The sequence below is a fragment of the Aquarana catesbeiana genome, linkage group LG01 (assembly GCF_042186555.1).
Source record: "Aquarana catesbeiana isolate 2022-GZ linkage group LG01, ASM4218655v1, whole genome shotgun sequence".
Lineage (NCBI taxonomy): Eukaryota > Metazoa > Chordata > Amphibia > Anura > Ranidae > Aquarana > Aquarana catesbeiana.
Genome location: NC_133324.1, coordinates 175,371,293 through 175,396,795, shown reverse-complemented (window position 1 = coordinate 175,396,795; position 25,503 = coordinate 175,371,293). Strand labels below are relative to the sequence as shown.

The 25,503-nt window shown below is 42.3% G+C and overlaps 1 protein-coding gene across 4 annotated transcripts in view; it reads right to left on the bottom strand.

Annotated features, from left to right (window-relative positions):
- Positions 1-541: 541 nt before the first annotated feature.
- Positions 542-25,503, bottom strand: part of PAM (peptidylglycine alpha-amidating monooxygenase) — a 331,085-nt gene continuing 306,123 nt past the window's right edge. For 2 of the 4 annotated variants that reach the window (XM_073624571.1, XM_073624573.1), the window contains 7 exons: positions 24,593-24,793; positions 22,094-22,212; positions 21,244-21,343; positions 20,428-20,481; positions 16,893-17,105; positions 16,649-16,702; positions 542-1,304 (listed from right to left, as the gene is read on the bottom strand). In XM_073624571.1, the coding sequence (XP_073480672.1) occupies positions 1,114-1,304; positions 16,649-16,702; positions 16,893-17,105; positions 20,428-20,481; positions 21,244-21,343; positions 22,094-22,212; positions 24,593-24,793 (932 nt within the window). In that variant the 3' untranslated portion in view covers positions 542-1,113. The remainder of the gene's footprint in view (positions 1,305-16,648; positions 16,703-16,892; positions 17,106-20,427; positions 20,482-21,243; positions 21,344-22,093; positions 22,213-24,592; positions 24,794-25,503) is intronic. The other 2 variants (XM_073624572.1, XM_073624574.1) reach the window with 1 other exon arrangement.

The window sequence follows — 25,503 nt, the reverse complement described above, 5'->3', positions numbered from 1 at the left end:
GTAAATAAACATATATAAAAGAGCAGTTAGAAAAAGTATAAACATATAAAGTTAGATTTACAAAACTTTTATAGTTTCCCTTTAAAGGCAACCAATCTAGTAACATACATTCCTCTATATTTGTATGAAGGACATCTCCAGGCAATAATTAAAGTTGCTGAATTAATAATGTAAACCAGTAAAATTTGGAAGTTGAGGGAAGTCAGATTATCCACTTAGTTTAAACCCCAACCTCAGACAAGACTTTTTTTATGCACAGAGTAGGCTTGGAACTTCTGTCAGGTTATTATTATCTGGGCACCATGTCATTGGGGGTTGGGCTTTAAATTTGTGTTTTATATAACACTTCAGTTAATTTTACCAAATTTAACAGGTTTTTTTTAAAGATACTTTGGGGAAGCTTGGGGGGGGGGGGGTGATATTGTCAGAAGCTGTAAACACGTCATCTGTACATTTTTAACATTTTTACATTTTTGGGTCTCAGGAACATTCCGAAAATGAGGAAATACATCATCAAGCACAAACTCCAAAGTAGTCTTCATTGTAATGCTCTGCGAACACTTTATTACACAAAGTACATTCAGTTTCTGAAAATAGTGTTCTAAACAGTGTAACCATCTAAAAATAAGACATCCCAATAACACCAAAACAAAAATTAAATAGTTTTTTTATCTGTTTTCTCTTTTAATTCTTTTTGGACACAATATCATTGTGAATTTAAAAAAATAGAAGAAATTTAGCAGCTTTGCATTTATGTGGCACACATCTTTGTACTGCAAATAGTCGTGACTTTAAAGGCAAGAAAATAATATATATATTTATATGTTGGCAATTAAAGTGCTATTGGAAAAGCAGAGGAATGCCATCAAACAATGAAAAAGAGATTGTAATAAAACAAAAACTTGAATTACGTATTATTTCTACACTATCTATAGTGATAACGAAATTGCTCTGAATGTTCACATAAAAGACTACAACAGCACTCAGAAGGAAAAGGAAAGAAAACCATGACACTTGTACTGCCCACAGAGACTAGTACAGTTACAATTAAATACACAATCTTAAACGTGCTAGAGGGCAAAAGACTGAGTGGAAGTAGTTGGGTTTTTTTTTTCAGGAAGAAGATGATGTCGCTGCTGCTGCTGGGATCGGGGGCGCCGAGTATTCTTCTTCTGAATCTGAGCCGTCATCGTCATCCTTCTCTTGGTCACTTCCTTCTGTACTAAGTCTGTCAAAGCCTTTCCGACTGTACCCTTTGTGACTTGCAAAGAAGGTTCCTAGATTAAGGCCACCAGTCCCTTTACCTAAAAAAATCAGAACATATTAGAGGTTCACATAAAACATTACTACAGTGTTTCTACATAGTCTACAAATATTTTACTTGTCTAAAACGCCTAATTTCTTAAAATATATGTAAACCCCAACAATGAATGTCTCTTATTTGCTCTCATTTAGTTAGATAAATATACCATTAAAGCATTTTGTTTTATCTCCTCAATGAGTACAAATACATGTTGATCCTGCCAGAAAACCAATGCTGTCCTGTGTCTTGTGTATATAGCAATAGTTAGTCTGGTTGAAAAATGACACAAGTCCACCTAGTTCAACCAAGAAAACTACTATGCAGTGTTATCAGCCATGCCCAGGTTACCTTTGTACTGCGATACAAAAAAAGACACCACTTGCTCCCATCTATAGCTGGCTATCGCAGTAAGAAGCATTGGAAGGCTAACAACAGGTACAAACAAGGCCAAGGATAAATCCAAGGGAAAAACCAAGCTTAACTTACCACCAGCCCGCAGACAACCAAATAACTAGAGATACCAGGGTGCCTTGACGAGGCTCTGTGGCTTATGCATGAATTTGCAAATGTGTGCAGACTAAACCCCCGCTTTTAACGTATACTGTTAGACAGGTTATTTGGTTGTCTGCGGACTGGTGGTTAAGCATGGTTTTTCCCTTGGCCTTGTTTGTACCTTTGTACTGCAGAACATCCCTCCTCCTGTTACGAGACGAGGAAAGAAGGATATGTTCTGCAACCATAAGACACTTTCTGTTCCAGAGTGACAATGCTGCTCTTACACAGAACCAGTACAAAAAATGAAATGTTCTGACCCTCAGACAGAAAACATATTAGGGATACAGAATACCCTTTTTCATCATGTGGGAGGTTTGTTCTGTAATTCATAGTAGTAACCTGGGCAGACCTGATGACATTAAAGTAGTTCTAAAGGCAGAAGGTTTTGCACCGTAATGCATGCAGTCCCTGCTCCAGCCCCCCCCCATATACTTACCTGATCTCGATCTTGGTCCAGCACTGTGCACATCAGAGGCTCTCTTGGCTCTCCCTCCTCATTGGCTCAGACACAGAAGCGGGAGCCACTGGCTTCTGCTGCTGTCAATCACAGCCAGTGAGGAGGGAGTGGGGGCAGGGGCGAGCATAGAGACGAGTATGCACAAGTGCCCCATAGCAAGTGACTTGCTATGAGGGCACTTGGCAGGGGGAGGGGCCAGAAGCGCCAGTGGGAGGACCCAAGAAGAGGAGGACTGCGGCTGCTCTGCGCAAAACCAGTGTATGACAGGTTTGGCATTTTTAAAAAATACAAATTGAGCATTTAAAACCACTTAGGATCACACTGCTGAGAGCACAAGATACAGAAAAGCACTAAATAAAAAAAAAAAGAAATAAATAGAGAAAAAATAAAATAAGTAAACAAATGCAGCCAGGGTATTTGGATATTGGTAAACTGTAATATATTACATTTTTGTTCTTGGGTTTTAAGTTGCCTAAATTTGCAGGTCTTAGAAGCTTTAGATTAATACAAAGATACAGTACTTATTCCTTTCAACATCTACAAAACGATTCTGTTCAGACTTTGGAACCACAAAAGCTAAAAGCCAGGATGCTGGTTAGAGATATCTCGTAGTACTACAACAACTGACTTTCATTGAAAGTCAGTAGATTTCTCCAGTCATGTCTGGAAGGTATCTTTACCCTTTTTTCATAATGCAATACAATGGGGGAGATTTACTAAAACAGGTGCACACAGAATCTGGTGTAGCTGTGCAGAGTAACAGATTTTATTGTCAAAGCTAATTGAACAAGCTGAAGTTAGAAGGTAATTGGTTACCATGCACAGCTCCACCAGATTCTGCATGCTCCAGTTTTACTAAATCTCCCCCAATAAGTTGCAAAATTTACTAGAGCTAAATAAACAAGTGTATGTATGGTTTTGGATAGGGTGGGGAAGAGATAAAACCTATATCAAGCTATTTATTTTGCTGTTTTTTTGTAAGGGAGATTTCCCTTCACCTCCTGTATTGGAGAAGCATCAGCAAGTGAGAGGATATCACTTTGAATTGATTGAACTCCTCATGTTAGACAGTTGACAACATTTTTCCTAATGGAAGATTTCTCCCTACCCCTTGCTCTGATAACAAGTCTGAAACTAAGGCAGGCCATAGGTTCTGCAATTTTCTTTCCTGCAACCACGCTTGATTCCCCCAGACAGACAGAATTCCTTCTGTGAAGCTATAGCGTTTTCCCAGTGGTGGGCATGGGGAGCCATCCCTGCCTGAAGAACACAATGATTATTGCTAGCGCTATAGCAGCTGGCAATAATCACATGTTTAGAAATCCAACATGCTGGTTGTTCCCCCATTCTATCCAAAGCTAAATAAAACAAAAATGCCTTTACATAAACTGGTAAAGTAACAAGTGACGAGCAGATGTTCAGACAACTAATGACTGAAGTGCATAAATAATAGTGGTAATACTGGATGTAGACAATAGCAATGGCTTAAACTGAAGAGTACTTCTAATGAAAAATCAAAAGCAGCAAATAAGGCAAAGCAACAGATGTCATGATGGCGATGCCGATAGATGTAGCATATGTATATAAAACACACTAAGCACAGATGGTAACGGAGTGAAGGAGTTCTGGGCTGTCAGTAAAACTTTTAATTTCTGCCAGAAGAGAAAAAAAAAAACCTTCTTCCCTAAAGCTCTTTCACATTATTTTTAGCGGCGCTTTACCGTCGTATTGGGGGGGGGGGGGGGGCGCTTTTGACCCCCACTAGCGGCCGAAAAAGGGTTAGAGCCACCCACAAATCGCTGCTGCGGTGGTATAGCCGCGTTGCCCATTGATTTCAATGGGTAGGAGCGGTGGAGGAGCTGTATACACACACCACTCCTTCACCGCTCCAAAGATGCTACTAGCAGGACTTTTTTTACCGTCCTGCAAGCACACCGCTCCAGTGTGAAAGCCCTCGGGCTTTCACACTGAAGAGACGGGAGTGGCTCTTTCAGTGCGCTTTGCGGGCGCTATTTTTAGCGTTGTAGCGCCTGCAAAGCGCCCCAGTGTGAAAGGGGTCTAAAGAATACATATAAACCTAAACTGTATTTTAGAAGCAGGCAGCTCGGCTTAGGTGCCTTCAAAGACTGACCTGTCTCTTTGTCCCTTTCACCCCCAGCTGTGCTTTTTCTAATATACGTAAACTACGTCTACAAGCTACGTCTACAAGCTATCTGATGATTGCATTCAGTGAGTTGGTATTGGCTAAAAAAAGCAAATAAAAATAAAACGATTTTCGGCTAGAACCAGACAGACAACTGAGAAGATAGAAGTCAATGACGCACTCAGTGACCTGTGACTGATCCAGGTGTCAGGTGAAAACTGGAGAAAGGCTGCAGGGAAGCTGAATAAAGAAAAGCATCTGCTGCTTAGGCTTGCTGCTTCTAATTTAAATGTATAATGGTTTAGTACACATTTTTTTTTTTATTTAATATGGCCAGGACTAAAAATTTAATTTTTTAAAAAAAATCCTTTTTTTCTCTTTAGTCAAGTATATATAAAATACTGTTTTCCAAAAAATATATACCGGTAATTTTTTTTTATTTAGCCAGCAGATGGAGCTCTAATGTGCTTTTGATATTATTGGCATGAATAGTTCCAGCTGTGCCCCTTGTTTAAAGAACTTAAAAAGAGTCATCAGACCAGTGTTCCCTTTTACTGAGGCCAGGTCTGAGGTTTATTTTAGACAAAAAAAAAAAAAAACAGAACGTATATAATGTACAATAGATAGTGACAGACTATATATAAGACAACAATTTAAAATCTTATATACTTAAAAAAACAGGAATAAACTTGACCTCAAATGACTATGGTTTCCCTTCATAAAGGCTTTCACTTTTGGCGTTTAAATATTAATTGTATCAAATGCTCTGCTGCTTTTAATCAAGGTCCTTTCTACAGCCACAGAGCATGACAATTGCAAATGATGCAGGGCCGGACTGGGAATGAAAACCAGCCCTGGAAAAAATGTCATACCAGCCCCATAGCATTATTATACCAGCCCAACAGCATAACGTCATTATTTTCTTGTTCATAAAATGGAAAACCATGCATTTTAAAGCACATTTAAAGAGTGCATTATATATAGATAAGACACATATAAAAGCACATAGGGCTTTTTATATATATATATAAAAGCAAATTACAGTTAAACGTGGTAAAAGTGGAACAATCATCAAGAACAATCCACTTATTGCTATGGTGATATATATTGCCAGAATAAGGAATAATCAAAGAACTTTACTTCAAAGTATGGAAGACGTAAACATGTTCAAAACTGCGTTTGATGGTACAGTGGCTGCGTTTGATGGGCACAGTGGCTGCAATTGATGGGTACAGTGGCTGCGTTTGATGGTACAGTGGCTGCGTTTGATGGTACAGTGGCTGCGTTTAATGGGCACAGTGGTGGCAATTTATGGGTACAGTGGGCGGCTGTGTTGATGGTACAGTGGCTGCGTTTAATGGGCACATTGGTGGCAATTTATGGGTACAGTGGCTGTGTTTGATGGTACAGTGGTTGCGTTTGATGGTACAGTGGCTGCGTTTAATGGGCACATTGGTGGCAATTTATGGGTACAGTGGCTGTGTTTGATGGTACAGTGGTTGCGTTTGATGGTACAGTGGCTGCGTTTAATGGGCACATTGGTGGCAATTTATGGGTACAGTGGCTGTGTTTGATGGTACAGTGGTTGCGTTTGATGGTACAGTGGCTGCGTTTAATGGGCACATTGGTGGCAATTTATGGGTACAGTGGCTGTGTTTGATGGTACAGTGGTTGCGTTTGATGGGCACAGTGGCTGCGTTTAATGGGCACAGTGGTGGCGTTTAATGGGCACAGTGGTGGCAATTTATGGGTACAGTGGGCGGCTGTGTTTGATGGTACAGTGGTGGCAATTGATGGGTACGGCACAGTGTTGGCAATCTATGGGCACAGTGGCAGCGTTTGATTGTATACAGCTTTTCAAAGTTATCTGGCACTTGAACAAAACGAGAGAGAGAGAGAGAGAGAGAGAGAGAGAGAGAGAGAGAGAGAGAGAGAGAGAGAGAGAGAGAGAGAGAGAGAGAGAGAGAGAGAGAGAGAGAGAGAGAGAGAGAGAGAGAGAGAGAGAGAGAGAGAGAGAGAGAGAGAGAGAGAGAGAGAGAGAGAGAGAGAGAGAGAGAGAGAGAGAGAGAGAGAGAGAGACCCCCCTTGATTCTTGTGCTGTAGCAGCTGCTGCCGGCCATTCACTGAAATCCTCTCCTCGTGCAGATAGTGGGCGGTGCTGGCTGGTGCCGCACGGGACGAGGCAAAATGAAGCAGCAGCACGGCGTTCTCCTCCTGCTCCTCCCCCTCAGGCACACAGACAGAGCGAGGCTGAGCCATGATGATGAGTGTGGTGGGCGGCGCGAACGGAGGAGACAGTGACGAGTGACACACAGGGAGGCAGCCATGGCATAGTGCAGCAGCGGCGGCTCAGGGCTCACTCAGCGTCAGTCAGGACACAGGCAGTGAGCGGCCCCCCCCGGAGAGCGGAGACACACACAGAGAGTGAGTCAGTGAGTGACACACAGCTGGCATAGTGCAGCAGCGGCGGCCGCCGCTGCTGCAGCTGATGCTGACACAGGCAGTGAGTGAGAGCGGCCCCAGCGGTACTACAGTGCAGCCAGCCTACCGGGATAATTCCCGGTATCCCGGTAGGCCAGTCCGGCCCTGAAATGATGTTATAATTTCACAGCAATAGCATGTGGCCAATAATCCTGGCCAAAATGTATATATCTATCTATCTATAATCTCTCTCTCTCTCTATATATATATATATATATATATATATATATCTCTATATCTATATCTATAGATCTATCTATCTATCTTCCTCCCTTTAGATTGTAAGCTCATTTCAGCAGGGCTCTCCTATTCCTTCTGTATTGAACTGTATTATAGTTGTACTGTCCCCCCTCTACATTCTAAAGTGCTGCGTAAACTGTTGGCGCTATATAAATCCTGTATTATTATTATTAGAATAATAATTGCTTGGCCGCCAGCGTTTTTAATATATCAAGCATCTCAAGTAACTGGTTCTACTGTTCAAGAGTGACGGCATCACATGAAAATGCCAGTGAACCTGACCAAATGCCAGCCTTTGATGATTTAAAGTGTTAGTAAACTCAGGACCCTGCATTTCTATATCTGGCCAACCACAGTACACAGGAATGCAACTATTTTAGTAAACATAAACTGCTAAATATCCTTTCTCATCAACAGTATATAGCGGTCTTGTGATTTCTATCAGTGTCTGGTTAAAGCTTGTAGGAGGTTTTTTCATTCTCCTCTGACTGTTCTATGAGTCTGCAGGACCCCTGACCTCTGTCTGGACAGTGCAGATTGGCCCTGTGCTGATCACATGCATCCTCACAAGAAAAAGAAAAAACGCTCTAGCAATACACAAACTGAGCATGTGCCGAGTGCCTTTAAGGCTCTTTTCCATCAGCAGATGGATTGGGGACAGTAAAAATAGGGGAGAATCAGAGAAAACAGGATCAAACAGCCTTTTTACACAATGCAGAGGATTAACCCCTTAGGTTCCACAGTGAGTATAACAGGCATGCTTTACTGCATATACAGACTGATTTTACTGTTGTGGGTTTAGTAACATTTTAATGATTAATTGACATAATTAAGAGCAGTAATAGCTTGTAAAATGGAGATCCCGCTTCATTTATTTCAACAGCATTCTGCTGGCTTCAGAGTCCAGAACCTAAGGTGAGTGCACTGAGCATGTTGCTAAAGAACATTGCTATGCAATAAAATTTTTAATGGACCCCCAATAATTATTCCTACATTCCAATATACCTAGCTTATGTTTTTCACCTGCATAAAGTTAACCATACACTAGTAGATATTCAAACGAATGGTAATACGACTATTCGTACAACAGTTCTTAGTACATTTTATGACTTAATGAATGTTGTTTGAAAGTATTTTAAAATTTGCTTTTAATAGTTAAATTTGGAAGGAATGGACTTTCTCAAACCACCTTCAATTTTTTTTGAATGAACATTCTAAAAGAATAAGTTCACCTTTTGAAGCATGCTATACATTGAATCCATATTTAGGGTGTAATGTGCTCCAGCAAATGTTCTCCTCACAACTCAGCAATCCCCCCCCAATGAAAGTGGGCAGGGTTTCCTCTCCCTGCAACAGCTGTCACAATTTAAATTTGGCGTCACTGTATGGGGTTTCATTTACAGCAATTTGTGAAACAAATTGAGAAAAGTACAGTCTTCCACCACAGTAGACAGCTTGTAGTTCTTATGAACTTAATGAGCACCTTCATAGTTCATTCACAAGCCCTGACAGCCTGAACAGAGGTACGGGGAGAAAGCTGCAAGACTTGTCTGCAGGAGCCTGACATTGCATTCGTGATCCACTGATCGAGTGTGCAATGCTTTGCAGGCTCCTGGATGAAGAATAATGAATGCACGTTTTTTTTCGGCAAAATATATATTTTTTTCCCCAAGGGTGAACTTAGCCTTTAAAACAAAAAACTTAGAATGACATTCTATATGTTTATGGCCAGTTTACGATGTGCATTGATCATGCAATTTCATGGTGTCCTTTGTTGCCCTGTATGCACAGCCTATAATAGCGTAAATCTTCACATTCCTGCGTCAGAATTTTCAGTTTATGTTCAAACATGAGGCATGCCACATGTCAATGCACAGATAATTGCACAACCTCTCACTGTTGTGTGAGAATTGACATTTCCTGTGAAGAAACTATATATCCCACGATACCTGGGCCTCTCAGTCTAGTGCTCTACAGGTGAGAGCTAACAATAATAGGATTTTTATAACAGCTTACCTGTAAAATCCTTTTCTTGGAGTACATCATGGGACACAGAGCCTTAAGTAATTACTTAATGGGTTACAGGCCACCTCCAGTTGATGGACACTGGTATATCCAATCCAGGAAGTTCACTCCCTATATAACCCCTCCTCCTTCCAGCAGGTGTTTCAGTTTTTGTAGCAAAGCAATATACTTAAATCCCAAAAAAGAGGGGAGGGACCTCTGTGTCCCATGATGTACTCCAAGAAAAGGATTTTACAGGTAAGCTGTTATAAAAATCCTATTTTCTTTATCGTACATCATGGGACGCAGAGCCTTAAGTGATTACTTAATGGGACGTCCCATAACAATGCTACTTGAGGGGAGGGAGACACAACCCTGAGGGTACCCCCAGACTTGAGGACCTATACTGCTGCCTGCAGCACACTGCGCCCAAAGGCGATATCCTCATACCTCCTTACAGCCACCTGATAAAATTTTGTGAATGTATGCACTGAAGACCAAGTTGCGGCCTTACAGATCTGAGCCATGGAGGCCTGATCATGCACTGCCCAAGAAGCACTAACCGCCCTGGTAGAGTGCGCCTTAACTTGAAAAGGGGGAATCTTATATTAAATTATAAGTTTGAATTATAACTTGCCGAATCCACTTAGCGACAGTGGATTTTGACGCTGCCTGTCCTTTCTTAGGACCCTCTGGCAGAATAAATAAGACATCAGTCTTACGAATCTGAGCAGTTGCCTTTAAGTAGATTTTCACTGCTCTCACCACATCAAGACAATGTAGTGACTTTTCTTCCCTGGAACATGGTTTTGGAAAAAACAATGGCAGGACAATATCTTGGTTCAGGTGAAAACCTAAAACTACTTTTGGCAAAAAAGTCTGGACGAGGGCGTAACACCATTCTGTCCTCATGAAAGATCAAATATGGCTCTTTACAAGAAAGAGCAGCCAATTCCAAAACCATCCTTGCTGAGGATATAGCAACCAAAAATACCAACCTCCTTGTCAAAAGGACAAAAGGAATAGGTTGTATCGGTTCAAATGGCTGTTTTTGTAACACAGACAAAACTAAGTTCAAGTCCCAAGGGTTCAAGGGAGGTTTGATTGGCGGATTAAGCCGCATCACCCCTTGCATAAAACCTCGGACTAAAGAATGTGTAGCAAGTGGTCTTTGAAATAAGACCGATAAAGCTGAGACTTGGCCTTTAATAGTACTCAAGGCCAATTTCATTTCTACCCCTAATTGTAGAAAGGCAAGAATTCTGCCTATGATATACCTCTGAGGGTGCCAACCCTTAGAGTCACACCAGAAAACATAAGCCTTCTAGACTTCTTAATATATAGTTCTGGAAGCTGGCTTCCTTGCATTAATTAAAGTAGAGATAACTGACCCAGAAAGCCCACGTTTCTTCAGAATGTGGGTTTCAATAGCCAAGCCGTTAAATTTAGAGACTGTAAGGAAGGATGGAATATCAGTCCCTGTGAGAGCAGATCTGGCCGTAGTGGGAGGGACCATGGGCTCTCCACTGCCATCTTTATGATTTCTGCATAACATGACCACCTGGGCCATGCTGGTGCCACCAGAATCACCGGCTTTCTTTCAAGCTTGATCCTGCAAATAAGTTGAGGCAGCAAATGAATAGGGGGGAATGCATAGATCAGTGAGAATTGATCCCACGGTGTCACCAACGCATCCGTTCTGCATGCGAGTGGATCCCTTGTTCTGGCCACAAAGTTGACTAAGTTCATGTTGAACCTGGGCGCCAGAAGATCTACGTCCGGAGTCCCCCATCTTTGGCGAACAGCCTGGAATATGTCGACACCATTTCCCTGGGAAAAACTGCTGGCGACATAAATAGTCCGCCTGCCAATTCTCTACTCCCGGAATGAAGACTGCCGATAGGCACGGAACATTCCTTTCTGCCCAAGTTAGAATATAGTTCACCTCTCTCTGCGCTGAGAGACTCTTGGTGCCCCCTTGGTGATTGATATAGGCCACAGCTGTGGCATTGTCGGATTGAATCCTGACAGGACAATCCCGTAACCTGAAAGTCCAGTCCAGGCCTTTAGAGCCAGACGCACTGCCCAAATCTCTAGGATATTGATGGGCAAGGTTCTTTCAGTTCTTGACCACTGTCCCTGGACAGTTGTCTTTTCTAGTACTGCTCCCCAGCCTGAAAGGCTGGTATCCGACGTTGCCACTTTCCAGATGACTGGTCTGAAGGATTTTCCTTTCAGCAGATTCTGGGTTAGTAACCAAGTGAGGCTTTGGGACACTCTTGGGGACAGCCGCATTGGCAAGTCTAATGCCGCATACACACGTGCGGACTTTTCAACCGGACTGGTCGGACGGGCCGAATCCGGCGGACAATCCGACCGTGTGTGGGCTTCTTTGGACCTTCAGCTGACTTTTTCTGTTGAAAGTCTGATGGACTTTAGGTTTGGAACATGTTTCAAATTTGTCCGGTCGAAAAATCTGCTCGTCTGTATGCTAGTCCAATGGACGAAAACCGACACTAGGGCAGCTATTGGCTACTGGCTATCAACTTCCCTATTTTAGTCCGGTCCTATGTCATCACATACGAATCCGTCGGACTTTGGTGTGATTGTGTGTAGGCAAGTCCGTTCATTAGAAAGTCAGTCGGAAGTCCGTCAAAAGTCCATCTGACCTTTGTTGCCGAAAAGTCCGCCCGTGTGTACAGGGCATCAAGCTTGAATTGTTTTGTTCCAAGTAGACAGGATACTGTTTTACAACAGTCTTGAATGGAATTGGGCATAGGCAACTGCTTCGAATGAAGCCACCATGGTTCCTAGCAACCTCATGCAGAGGCGAATGGAGGGATCGCCTTTTGACTTGACCATCCGCACCAGTTCTCTTATGGAGTTGATCTTTGCCTGAGGCAAGAACACCTTTTCCTGGGCTGTATCTATGATCAGACCCAAGGACTCCAGCCTTTTTAGCGGTATTAAGGAGGATTTCTCTAGGTTGACAATCCAACCCAAACTTTCCAGATAACTGGTTTTAGTGCGTATGCTTTGCGCCAAATGAGCCACTGACTGGTCTATTAGCAATAGATCGTCTAGGTAGCTACAACTGTTATGCCCCGTGCCCTTAACCTGGCTAGAGGTGGGGCCAGCACTTTTGTGAACACCTGGGGTGCTGTGGCTAGCCCAAAGGGCAGGGCTACAAACTGGAAACACTGCTGTTCTAACTCGAACCTCAGAAACTTTTGGTGAGCGGGAAATATAGGAACATGCAGATATGCATCACTGATGTCGATAGATGCCAGAAGCTCTCCCCCTAGAAGGATAGAAACTACTGACCTGATCGTCTCCATGTGAAAGAAGCGGATCTTCAAGAACTGATTTAGATTTATTAGATCTAGAATGGGTCTGACATCTCCATTTGGTTTTGGTACCATAAAAAGATTTGAATAAAACCCCAAACCTTGCTCTTTTGTGGGGAACTGTATGATCACGCCTTGAGATATTAATCGGTCTAGTGCCTGAAACAGAGATTGTCTTTTCTCTGGATCTTTGGGAACGACTGACCTCAGGAAATGAGACGGTGGAAAGTCCCGAAATTCCAGCTTGTACCTCAGCATTACCATGGAGATGACCCACCTGTCCTGAATTTCCACTTGCCAGACTTCTGAAAACTGCAGAAGTCTGCCACCCACCTTGGTGAGGGGAGTTGCCTCTTCATGATGAGGCTTTAGGATTCTGCTTTGCAGGTTTCTGACCCCAGGACTTCTTTTGAGCCTGGGTCTGACCCTGAGGTTTTTCTCTAAAGTCTGACGGCAGAGGCCATCGCCACTGCCTAGAGGCGGAAGCCCCTGGCGCAGGGGAAAGAGCCCGCTTGAATAAAGGGCGTTCATGCTTTCTTTTGACTGGCAAAAGAGTACTTTTCCCACTAGAAATTGTTTAGATATATATTGTCCAAATCTTCTCCAAATAGCCACTCCCCATGAAAAGGGAACCCAGTTAGGAGGTTTTTACATGGTGCTTCAACTGACCAATTTTTTAACCAAAGGATTCTACGCATATGCACAAGCGTAAGGCGGGACGCCTGGTGAATAGAATCTTTAATGGCATCTATGGCAAAGCATAATGCTTTTGGTAGTTCAGCCAATTCCCGAGCTTGTTGTGCAGGAACCTCTTTAAGGGCCTGTCTAAATTGGTCCTTTAGGGATTGACAGACGCCTATTGCAGCGACTGCAGACTGAGTAACGGCACCTGCCAAGGAAAAAGTAGATTTTAACAGGGATTCCAACTTTTTATCTGTTGGATCCTTAAGCATTTGTGCATTGTCTACAGGACAAGTTAGGCCTTTATTCACACTGGAAATCTCAGCGTCAACTGCTGGTACTTTCCATTTTTTGGAGAATTTCTCCTCCGGGGATAGAGAATTGAAAATCTCTTAGGGAGGGAGAAAATGCTTATCCGGGTGATCCCATTCAGCAAAAATAAGCTGTTTTAGTAATGCATGTGCAGGAAACGCATGCAAAGGCTGAGAAGGTTTTAAGGAACCCAAAGAAGAAACCAAGCTTTCAGAAGACTCCGTTAGAGGTAGAATGAAAGTAGAATGAACCATCTCCATAAGAGATTGTATCAGCAATTTCTCAGATTGAGAGGCTGAAAAAGGTTCATCTACCGTTGTTTCCTCCGCAGAGGAATCATCGGTTAGTTTTTCCTCCTGATCGCCTGAGGTTAACACCTCATCCTGTGCCCACTGTTCCCTTTGCAAAGGTTCTGAAGTGGGGGAGGGGGATCTAGCACGCTTCCTATCCATTTTTTTGTCAGATTTGTTTTTACCTGAGAAAAAAATCCCCCTCCAAACGCTGCTGCGGCCACACAGAGACTGAACTTACAGTGAAGACAACAGATTAAGGTATGTGCATAGACTTCCTCTAGTGGTGAATTTAAGGCATGAACACATTTTTTCCCTAATAGAAGAATACATAGGTGGACTTTTCAGTTCCTAAATTTCTTCCCTTACCTTATCCCCGCCGCAGGATTAGCTGAATTAACAAACAATCCAACCTTCACCCATCACGGCGGGCTGCATTTAGCAAACCTTCAAGGACCAGGTCCCTAGATATTGGGGTACCACTCCCTTGGACCTGTAAAAGCACCCCACCAGGAAAGCTTTAGGTAATGTAGCAAGACCTAAGCCCTGGGTTCCCGGGGTCCAGCCCTACAAAGAGAGGCATTACAGGCAAAACCTTGTGCTTCGGATACGAGGCCCCAGGTACCATCCACTTTGGATGGATCTGGTCTATGGAGGCTATTTAAATCCAGCATGGATCCCCCTTGGAGCTCCTCAGAGCACATCTTCACTCGTGACCAACACCTTAGACACTGGCAAAAAAACTGATGTGCTCCTGGAAGGAGGGGTTATATAGGGAGTGAACTTCCTGGATTGGGTATACCAGTGTCCATCACCTGAAGGTGGCCTATAATCCATTAAGTAATTACTTAAGGCGCCATGTCCCATGATGTACAATAAAGAAAATTAGATCTAAAACAAACACAAACAGGCAGGGCAGATCAGCCATGACACTATAAACTGCAGCCACAACACGTGAGCCCATCATTACAAGGTAAGGTAAACAACAAAGGGAACATAAACTACTCTAATACTTAGTTAAAACAACAAAAATATTTTGACTTTAAAGTGGACCTTGCAAAAAACAAACAAACATCAAGGTCTGCTTATTTAGTGTGCCAGTACATAATATTAAAAGATTCAGAGAGTCCGCAGAAATCTCTGTGCGCAAGGGACAAGGCTGAAATGCAATATTGGATGCTCGTGGATCTTCGGGCCCTCAGAGGGCACTGCATTAAAAAACGGGCATGATTATGTATTGGACATCACTGCGTGAGCTCAGAAATACTTAAAAAAAATCACTGTCTGTGAACACAATTCACTGTGCCATCCAAACAATGCAAGTTTAAGCTCTATCATGCAAAGAAGCAGCCATATCTGATCATGATCCAGAAACACTGCTGTCTTATCTGGGTCAAAGCTCATTTAAAATGGTCTGTTACAAAGTGGAAAACAGTTCGGTGGTCAGACTAATCGAAATTTTAAATTTTTTTGGCAACTATGGGTGCCAAGTCCTCCAGACTAAAGGGGAGAGGCATCTTCCGGCTTGTTATCAGCGCTCAGCATAAAAGCCTGCATCTCTGATGCTATGGGGGTGCATAAGTACATATGAAATGGGCAGCTTGCACATCAGGTTTTAGCTCAGAATATGCTCAAGCAGGAATGGGAATAATATTCCTCTTCCAAAACTCCAGCAACTGGTCTTCTCAGTTCCCAAATGTTTACAGAGTGTTGAAAAGAAATGGGGATGCTACATTGTGGTAAACATGCACCTGTTCCAACTTTTTGCAATCTGGGGTTGTACTTTGCCAGTTTTTGTTGCCCTGTTCAAACTTTTTGAGACATGTTACTGCCACTGATTTTAAAATGACTTTTTTTTCTTAAAATGGTACATTTTCTAATTTTAAACATGTAATATGTTTTCTATTGTGGATAAAATATGGGATTTGCAAATCATAGCAATCATAATCTTTTTATGCAGATGTTTGTGTAGAGGGTTACCCCCTCCTGTTAAAAAGGTTAAGAAAGGCTGGAATAGAGAAGGTGTTGCCTGCAGCACAAAGTACTCCACTAGTCACAGGAGACTACTGTAAAGACCAAGACATGAAAATCTTTATAGCAAATAATATATAAAAAAAAAAGTTTAATAAAATAAAAAAAAAATGAAATATGTTCAACACAAAAACCTGAGAGACCAGTACACAAGACAAGATTGGCAGACTGACTTGATACTCCTTGAATTCTACTACTTATAGCATTCTATATTCTCATAAGGTTATACACATATACAAAATCTACAAAATGAGCACTATTTATTTAGCATAGTAATATTAAAAACGTTAAGACTAGCAGCAGCCACTCCTACTTGGCACCTTTTAAAAAATATATATAGATTTAGTATTATAAGGGGCAGACAGGCTAGGTACACTTTTTTTCACATTTTTGATTTTATAGCAGACGATGAAAATACATATTCTTATCTTTTATGTACTGTACTTTATGCTACAAAGATAGCCAAAATGAAAACGATCAGACAGAACGTGATGAAAGACTAGAGCTTTCCCTTTTCCTCAAACACTACTGTCTGACTTCAATGTGACCCCCCCCCCCTCTATGCAGAGACTGATTCTATCAATGTATTCCTTACCCTCTTTCATAGCTGGCAGCAAAGCTAGCATGAAACAACTCAAATGATTGACAGGCTGGAAGCATTTCAGCTCTAACTATACTGTAAACCCAAAGCAATATTTAACAAGAGCTTTCATATTTTTTCCAACATGATGCCCTTTACAAAGTCTTAGTGCCAATGTTTATGCCTTAGTATTCACTTTCAAATGGAACAAATAAAATGCAAACCTCTGAGTTTTCCCAGGATCCCTCCAGGTGACGATTCAGATTTGTGCTCTTCACCTAGAAAAAGTACCAAAACATTGGCTGCTCTTAAGCCATTTTTGTATATTGTCATGGCTGTAAAATGGTATGGTGTGTTTTGAGTATGTTCACTTTATTTCACTAGGATCTTCAACTAAATGAAAGTACACATGACTCCAATAAACATCTAGCATGTAAAAATTATGAATAGACTTTTCTGTGAAAATACCTCCATACACTCTGTTCTTCCTCCATCGGATAAAAATTGCGATGGCCACAAGAACCACAACTGGAATCACTAACAAAGTGATGATGAGAACAAAGGAAACGCCAACACTGCTCTGCTGAACTAGAGTTTGCTTGGCTTGTTCCTGATGCTTTTCCGGGGCTGTTATGTTAGTTTTGGGTCGACTTCTCACTCGTGTTTCTAAGATTTCTGTTTCTGAAAATAAGACATGAGAGATTAGGACCACTTAATGTCAAGAAAGTGTTGGTGCCCAGCAGGATAAATGACTATTATAGCAATAGTTCAAAACAGTGTGAACCCAGATGGATGCAAGAATTGATGTAATAAAGCTATAACCGACTCTCACAATGCTGCCATCAGCTTGTTAAGGTGAAAGAGACTAAGACCCATTTCACACTGAGCCGCCCGGGCGTCAGCGGTAAAGCGGCGCTATTTTTAGCTTTATTGGTGTTTTAGTGGCGCTATTCGGCCGCTAGTGGGGCGGTTTTAACCCCCGCTAGCGGGCGAAAAGGGGTTAAATCCGCCCGTAAAACGCAGCTGCAGCAGCGCTTTGCCGGGGGTATAAAAGCCCTGCCCCATTGTTTTCAATGGGGAGAAGCGTTGTATTCACCGCTCCTCCACCGCTGCAAAGAAGCTGCTGGCAGGACTTTTTGTGATGCCCTGCCAGCGCACCGCCCCAGTGTGAAAGCACTCATGCTTTCACACTAGGTTTGCAGCAGAGGCTTTTTTCAGGCGCTTTACAGGCGCTATTTTTAGCACTGTAGCGCCTGAAAAACGCCTCAGTGTGAAAGGGGTCTTAGAAAAAAGTCCAATGAGTACACATGATGCACGGTCCTATAAACCAGCCTTTCTCAATTGGGGTGCAGGTTGAGGTTGTCAGAGGTGCCACGGCATTCCGGTTGAGAATGGCAATCAGATCAGATCAAACTCCCACTGCTCTGCTGCTGGAATTCGGCACAATGGAAGCTTACTCAGGGTAGGCACAAGGAGCAGCTCTGCCAGTGGGCTTGGTCCTGCAGCAACAAGGAGGCAGCTGAATCCAACTGGCAGAAGAGGCATCTGGATGAATGGGGATTCTGAATGCGTTGTACAATTCGTGCATAGGGGGGGCAGAGTTCCTAAGACAACTGCCTTGTGTGTCTCTTCAAATTCCCCAGTCAGCAGTATATGCGTGCGTTTGTTATGTATGTTTTAAAAATGTATGCCTGTTTTAACCCCCTTAAATGCAGCATCACTACCATGCCACAACTAATTGCAATGCAGATAGTTGCAGGGCGGCTGCTGCGGCCACATCATGCGTATGACCCATGGCTTCTGCCTCTGCAGCTAAAACGAGAGCAGATGGAGGTAGTAAAATCGGCTCAAATTTGTGGCTTTACTGTCCCTCAACCTCACATGTGAACAAGCCCTTGATTCACATGTGTGCAGCTGCATGATGCATATAGGGAAGCCCATTATTTTAATAGGATGCCCAACCCTCAGAATCACAGGAAAATAAGTCCCTGACCATTTCTTTTAAAATTTTACCGCACTGAAAACACACCATGTTTTCCATGCATGGGGGTACCTTTAGGCCCCTTTTCAGACAACCGGGTAGATGCGACCATCAGATTCATGCAGCAAGAATTGTCAGATTCTTGCTGTTGGAACAACCAGGTTATGCAATCAACGCTCAGCCCATTTAATGGAATAGTGGGCTGATAGAGGCCGCTGCTGTTTGCATGTAGCCGCACATGCTGATTTATGCCGCAGCTACCTGGCCATGTGAAGGGGATCTTAGGAACCAATGGCAGCCCTGTACGTCTGCTCAAGAGCAGCACATTCGCTTGTGTGTCGGGGACATGCATGATTTTGCGTGCGTTCCCTGACACGCAGTAATTTGAACCAAGCCTTAAACTGGGGTGCCCCGAGAAAAATATTTTTCAAGGGTGCCTTGACTGAAAAAAGGTTCAGAAACACTGCTATAAACATTCAAGCTATTTTTTCTGACACAAACTGAAAGGTTTGGATACTTAAATATGCCTCATCTTGCAAGTTTATGAAGGATGGAAGAGAAGGGAGACAGCGTAAACCAGTGGTCATCAACCCTGTCCTCAGGGCCCACTAACAGGCCAGGTTTACAAGATAACTGAAATACATCACAGGTGATATCATTTGCTGCTCAGTGATTGCAGTATTCTAGTCTGCATCTCTCCAAGGTAATACATAAAACCTGGCCTGTTAGTGGGCCCTGAGGACAGGGTTGATGACCACTGGGGTAGACAACTCCTAGGCAATGAATGACAAAGACTGAACAAGGCTTTCATACCTCCAAATCAAGTCCCCCCTTCAATGTATGCATACATATACAGTACAGAGATCTTAAGTATGCGTAAAGGGTTTGTTAACCTATATAACTCAAATACTGCCAGACTCTCTGTTAGAGCCTGGCAGAGCACACTGTACCTTGTAGAAAAACGAGCGCTGTAAGTACTGATTTAGAGCTGTCTTCCGGCCGGTCACATGACTCGTGGCCGCTGTACAGCTCCAATGGATGAATACTGCAGGAGGGGCCGTGATCGCCCTCTGACGTCAGCCAGGGAGATCACATGGCCGCTCAGCCTCTCCTGCAGTAGCCATGGAAACCGGCTGAGAGTCACGTGACTGGCCTGAAGACAGCGCTAAAACGTTATTTACAGCGCACGTTTTCTAAATGAATAATGCAGTGTGCTCTGCCAGGATATGAAAGAGTTGCTAGCAGTGAGCATAAAACATTTTAATCTTTACTAGAAGTGGCCGGGGGTGGGGGTGGGGGGTGGAGCAGAGACCGAGGCACAAACACGAGCTGACATGCAGGAAGGAGCGGGGTGAGGGGGGAGAGAGGAGAGCAGAGGGGACAGCAGCGTATGATGGATGGCCGCAATCGGACCACGGTTATCAGGGCGGAGCTGCCCTGATTTTCATGGTCTGTTTAGAGAGGGGATACAGGAAGTGGCAGGTTCAGGTTTTTTTTTAATATTTTAGAGGGGGGCATATTACACAGCACAAGCACTGTGCTGTTTAATCTGCTTTAAGGTACCAGGAAATCTATTTTTTTTTTTTTTTTTTGGGTTAACACTTTAAAAACCTCTGCTTTGTAAACAAAAAACATTATTTATAGCTTTACTTTCCAGCACCCCCATGGGGCCAGAGTGTACAGAGGTGAACCCAGACACCTACCTCAGCCTCTGAGTCTTATGATTAGCATGTGTTAGGTCATTAATATCAGAAAGGGGGGGTAAAAAATACTAATAGCATCTCATACGTTATGATGATGGCTGCCTTTATGCAACAGTTAGGCCTGACAAATTTCTCTATAAACCCTAAGCTCGTACTGGCAGAACATTTATTGCTGCTGTGTTAACTTTTTGCTGTATATGCATATGGAATAGTATGTACCTGTTTGTAAGACAAAACTACAGGTGTTACATGAACAACACAAAACATTTTTTTTTTTTTTTTACAATACGAGCGCCTAAAATCCATAATAAATAAATACCTGTTATTTCTTCAACCTCAATTCCAGCTTTTTTCACAGACCGGTGTTCTGCTTCTAGGAGAAAAAAAAAAAAGAGCATCAATGTACTGAACTCTACCAAACAGTACAGCTACATTAAATAAAAGATATAGCAGTAATTAATCATTTAAGCAAACACCGCTTAAAAATGATGTGCAGTTTACACCATAAATCTGGTTGTAGACCCTTCATTCAAGACTATTCAGTTTCTTCTGGATCTTCAACCACATGTTTTTAGCTCAATAAAGCATTTGTAGGATAACTATATACATAGAAAGGTTCAGACAAATGCACAGACTATCTTTTTAGACAGATTTGTCACGCTCATATATAACGTGCAGCTATACTACTGAAATTTCAAACAGAAATCAAATGTGCAGTGTTGCAAGAGATTGTCAGGGAATTACTCTAAAATTGATCTTCCGAGGTTAAAAAAAAAAAAAAAAAACTATACATAATAACAAAAGTATGCCAGTAGTCTCACAAATCCTGTGATTAACAGACCAGACAGTTAAAGGTAATGGGCAATTAGTTGTGTGACAATTCCATTACAGCAAGACTGCAGCACGAGATTTCTGCTTAAAATGGTCAGTGAGATCAGATCAGAGTACAGAACGCTGCTAAAAAAACAAAAAAAAACAAAAAAAAAAAAAAAACAAAGTCCCCTATTCATATTCAAATGAATAAGTGTGTTTATACTATGCAGATAGAACCAGTCTAAACATTCAAGGTTTAATTTCAAAGTTTGCCTGCATCATTTGGCCAAAATAAATAACAGGAGACATGGACAGAACTTACTTTCCGAAGGTGAGAATTTCCACACTGTGTTGGCGTGGGCATCTCCGACATACACCGCTCCATCGTCTGTTGCCACAAGGTCATGGGGCATGTCAAAATTCTGCAAACATAACCACAGTACAAGTCACACACCGTGTGAACATTCAGCCAAAACAAACCTCTGAGTTTCACCTGACAAACATGTTCTAATATTACTTCTAATGCTTTCTATCAATCTAGTATTTACATAGCTAGAATATATTGGGCACACACTTAAAGGGTCTCTGTTGGCAAGTAAAACTGGGCATAATAGGATTAATTCAGGAAATTGCATCAAATATAGTTTAAAAAGTCCAGAGGGTGGGGATCTGTCAAAGACATTTTCTACCACTTTGAAGCCAACACCAACATTGATGTGCATTTTGTATGTCACACGCCAGTAGACAACTATCATTTGAAGGGAAGCAGATTTTGTATACATTTCTATAGTTCATATAAATGCCTTGTACAAACAGGTAAATAACCCGTGCAATAGGTCAAGCTGGGTTTCTTCCTACCAGTTTTAGTAAAGGCTAATACACGCGGGCCAGCATTCAGGCCATGTGTATGGCAGGCTTCTGTCTAAGGCTCATGACCGAAAAAGGTCTGCCAACCTACTCCCAGCCAGCGACCTCAGCCAATGGCTGAGAGTGCTAACCGGAGTGTTTTGGCAGTGGGGGCGCCCCTCTTGTCAGAGCACAACAGCTCAGCAGGGGAGATCACTGTGCTAACATCGGATTGTGAGTACAAAGGCTTCAACCTGAGCTATCAGTTTTTTTTATGTAGTGGCGTGCACAAGGCTTTAAACATCACAATCAGGAAACTATATTACCTTTTTAACTGGAACAAAGGTGTCTAGAATGTCCCCTGTAGTGAAGTTCATTACGAAGCCTTGTACAGGCTCAGAATCCCCATAGTAGGATTTCCCATTAACGGCATACAATGTTCCTCCTAGAACAAAGATGGACAGACATGGAACTTTTACTTTATTAGGTCATTGTTACTAAAGGAAACCTGTCACAAAGCCTATCAAGCTAATAGCCGATATCAGGCATCTCCAAGTTCATGCTCATACATTTCTTTTACAGACTCCGTATATGTATCAGATGTATGAAATCTTACACAAACCTAATGCATCTCTATACATTACATTGATAGACTCCAAGATTGTGAAATGAAGGATGCATGTCACAGCTCTCAACTTCAACTGGAAATAAAGATATTGTATTATAAGCCTATTGCTGTGATAAAAGAGATGCAGCCAGTAATAGGATAGCCCCAACATTTACACATTACAATAGGTGACAGATCGCTTTAATGGGAGTTAAATATTTGGCACAGCCAAAGTGCCGTACATCAGCTCTTTTCACAATAGCAAGGTTGTTAATGAAATGACTTGGCCAGCTTATTTTGAGTGGTTGATTGGCTATTGTACATGTGTAAATAGAATGCCTTTATAAGGTATACCTACACATTAGATGACTCACATGATCCAGCCACTTACAAAAAAAACAGGAAAAAAAAAACGTATGGCTGTGGGCATTTCTCAGCTCCTCAGCCATTCCCGGACCAACCCTCCTCAAAGGAGGGAGCATTCATATGATCAAAGTATAAATATGCAGAAAAAAATCTGTTTAGTGGTCAGACCAACCTGCATGGCCAGCCACAATCTAACAACTTTAAGCAATTACAGAATTAATTTTGTTGCTTGGCCCCTTCGTGCCACAGTATGCATATTTGCAGCCCCACTGGACTGGGCTTTTTTTCCATGGGACTGCATATAAGCGGATCTGTCTTTGTGCTGGGAAAGCAATGCACAGCGTGCTGCCAGCACAGAGACCCCGGGAGCCCCGGGTCCCATTCTAACGATCAGGTCCTGGAACTCCCGGTTCTGGGTCACCTGATCGCTGTGATAACCTCTTATTGTCTATCACAATGATCAGTCACTGTGAAGCCCGCCCCTGTGTTTACTCTCTCTGAACGGAGAGGAAAGATACATTGCATTACAAATACTTCAGCTGCTAACTTTTAATATATGGACACTTACCTGTCCAGGGAGCCCGCGATGTCGGCAGCCGAAGCCGATCTGTCCTTCGACTCTCGGCTGCTGCCGCCGCCATCCTCGGTAAGGGAATAAGGAAGTGAAGCCGCGCGGCTTCACTTCCTGGTTCCCTACTGCGCATGCGCAAGTCACACTGCGCGTCCTCTCTGGTCCCTGCTGTGTTCTGTGTCTCACAGAATACAGCGGTGGAGGAGAGTGTAGGCGCCGGAAGTGGCATAGGTCACCGCAAGCGCCGCGGTGAGCTATGCCAGGAAGTGGGAGCAAATACCTGTATTAGACAGGTATCTGCTCCCTCCTCCCCCCTGAAAGGTGCCAAATGTGACCCCGGAGGGGGGGGGGGAATCCAAAAAGTGGAAGTTCCATTTTTGGGTGGAACTCCACTTTAAGTAGGATAAAAAAAAAAAAAAGCAGCAAAATGTGCACTATTGTTTCTGGGCTGTACTACAGGTACACACAACAACTAACATACACATATGTGGTATTGCTGCGATCGTCCGGAGCAGGAGAATTTATTTTGGGTTGTCTTTTGGTGGTAGGTCATGGTAGTAACAAGAATTATACAGTTATATATAAAAAATTATTTTTTTTCCTTTGGTGATTAAAAAAAAATAAGGAGCGATCCATTACCATTTACCACCAAATGAAATCCCATTTTGTCCTGAAAAAAAACCAAGGTATAATCCACCTGAATGCACAGAGTAGTTGTGATGATATGTACAGTTTAACAAACACATGTCAAAGATGCAAAAGTGTGCTTAGGCATTAATATCTGCTTTACCCTTAGATGCAAAGGGGTTAATCTATACACATCAGCCAATTGTAAGGATTACCATCTCAGAAAACCACTGTATCTTGCCTCCTAACAGAAGTCTAAACTTTTTGCATAGCATACAATAATATCTATATTTGGGCAGTCTACAAAACAATAACGATTATTGTGATATACTGTATAAAATGTAGAAAGGCAGGGATCCTTGCATTTTCTAATCAGAAGTTAGAGAAAAAAACATTTTCAGGAACATACCATTTCAAGGAAACGTCCTCAAAGCCAGAATTAGTTTTCCTGGAATTCAAAGATTTTTAGCTGCTCTGATGTTACCCAAACCAACTTGTACTGAGGTCAACGCGTCTACACAGGCAGACACAGCTCTGATAATTATTATTATAAAGAATTGATATAGTGCCAACAGTTTGCATAGCACTCTACAACATGAGGCCATACAGTAAAGTTGCAATAAAATTCATTAGAGGACAATCCTCTCCTCTTACCTGAAGCATAGGCGACAGCGAAGACTCTACTTCCAAATGCTGCATGTTTGATTTCTTTAACAAACTTCCCGGTTTCTGAATGGAAACACTGAATCCTCCCATTCTCTCTGTCAGCGACACATAGCTGCCCTTGGTCAGGTATCAGAGCCAGACTGTGTGGGATGCGGAACTCACCGGACTTAGCAAACCTTGATGAGGAAGCTAGAAGAAACAACCTTATTAATTAGCACATCTACTTTAACAGAGACCGAATAGTTTCCTAATACTGTACAGATAACAAATTAACTTTTACCACAGCTACCAGTCACCATTTGAAGCTAACTTATCATGAAAAACTGTAAACTCCACTTTTAGTTCTACGGTTTCAATGGATTTCAAACTGTAGCCTATATGAGAAACTGCCAGTCTGAGTGACAGATTTAAAAAACATTAGTTTGGGATCCTTGCCTAAAGGTAACTTGTATTTAATACAGGTTTATTATTTGACCAGTTGGGGACAATGGGCGTGCTACACACGCCCAAAAACGCCATCAAAGTACACAGGGTATGTGTAGTATGCTCTGTCCTTCTGCCCCACCTTCTAGGAGTTGCCCTATAATTTAAAAAGCATTAGGCCTCATGTACACATTGGACATTTTATAGCTGATGTTTTATGTTTTTGGCTTCTGGCCAGTAAACGTGGTAAAACGTGACTATATAGCATTTTTGATCCCATAGCATGTGTTTTCTTGCTAAAAAAACAAAATGTTTTTAACACGACAATGCTACTGGAGTTTTTATAATGTCCGGTGTGCATGAGACTTTAGAAGCTGCTGCTGTACAAAAAAAACAAAAAACTGACCATGTGACACAAAGTTTTTTAACATAATTTTTCAGAGGTGAGATACAGAAATACAAAGTAACAATGTTAC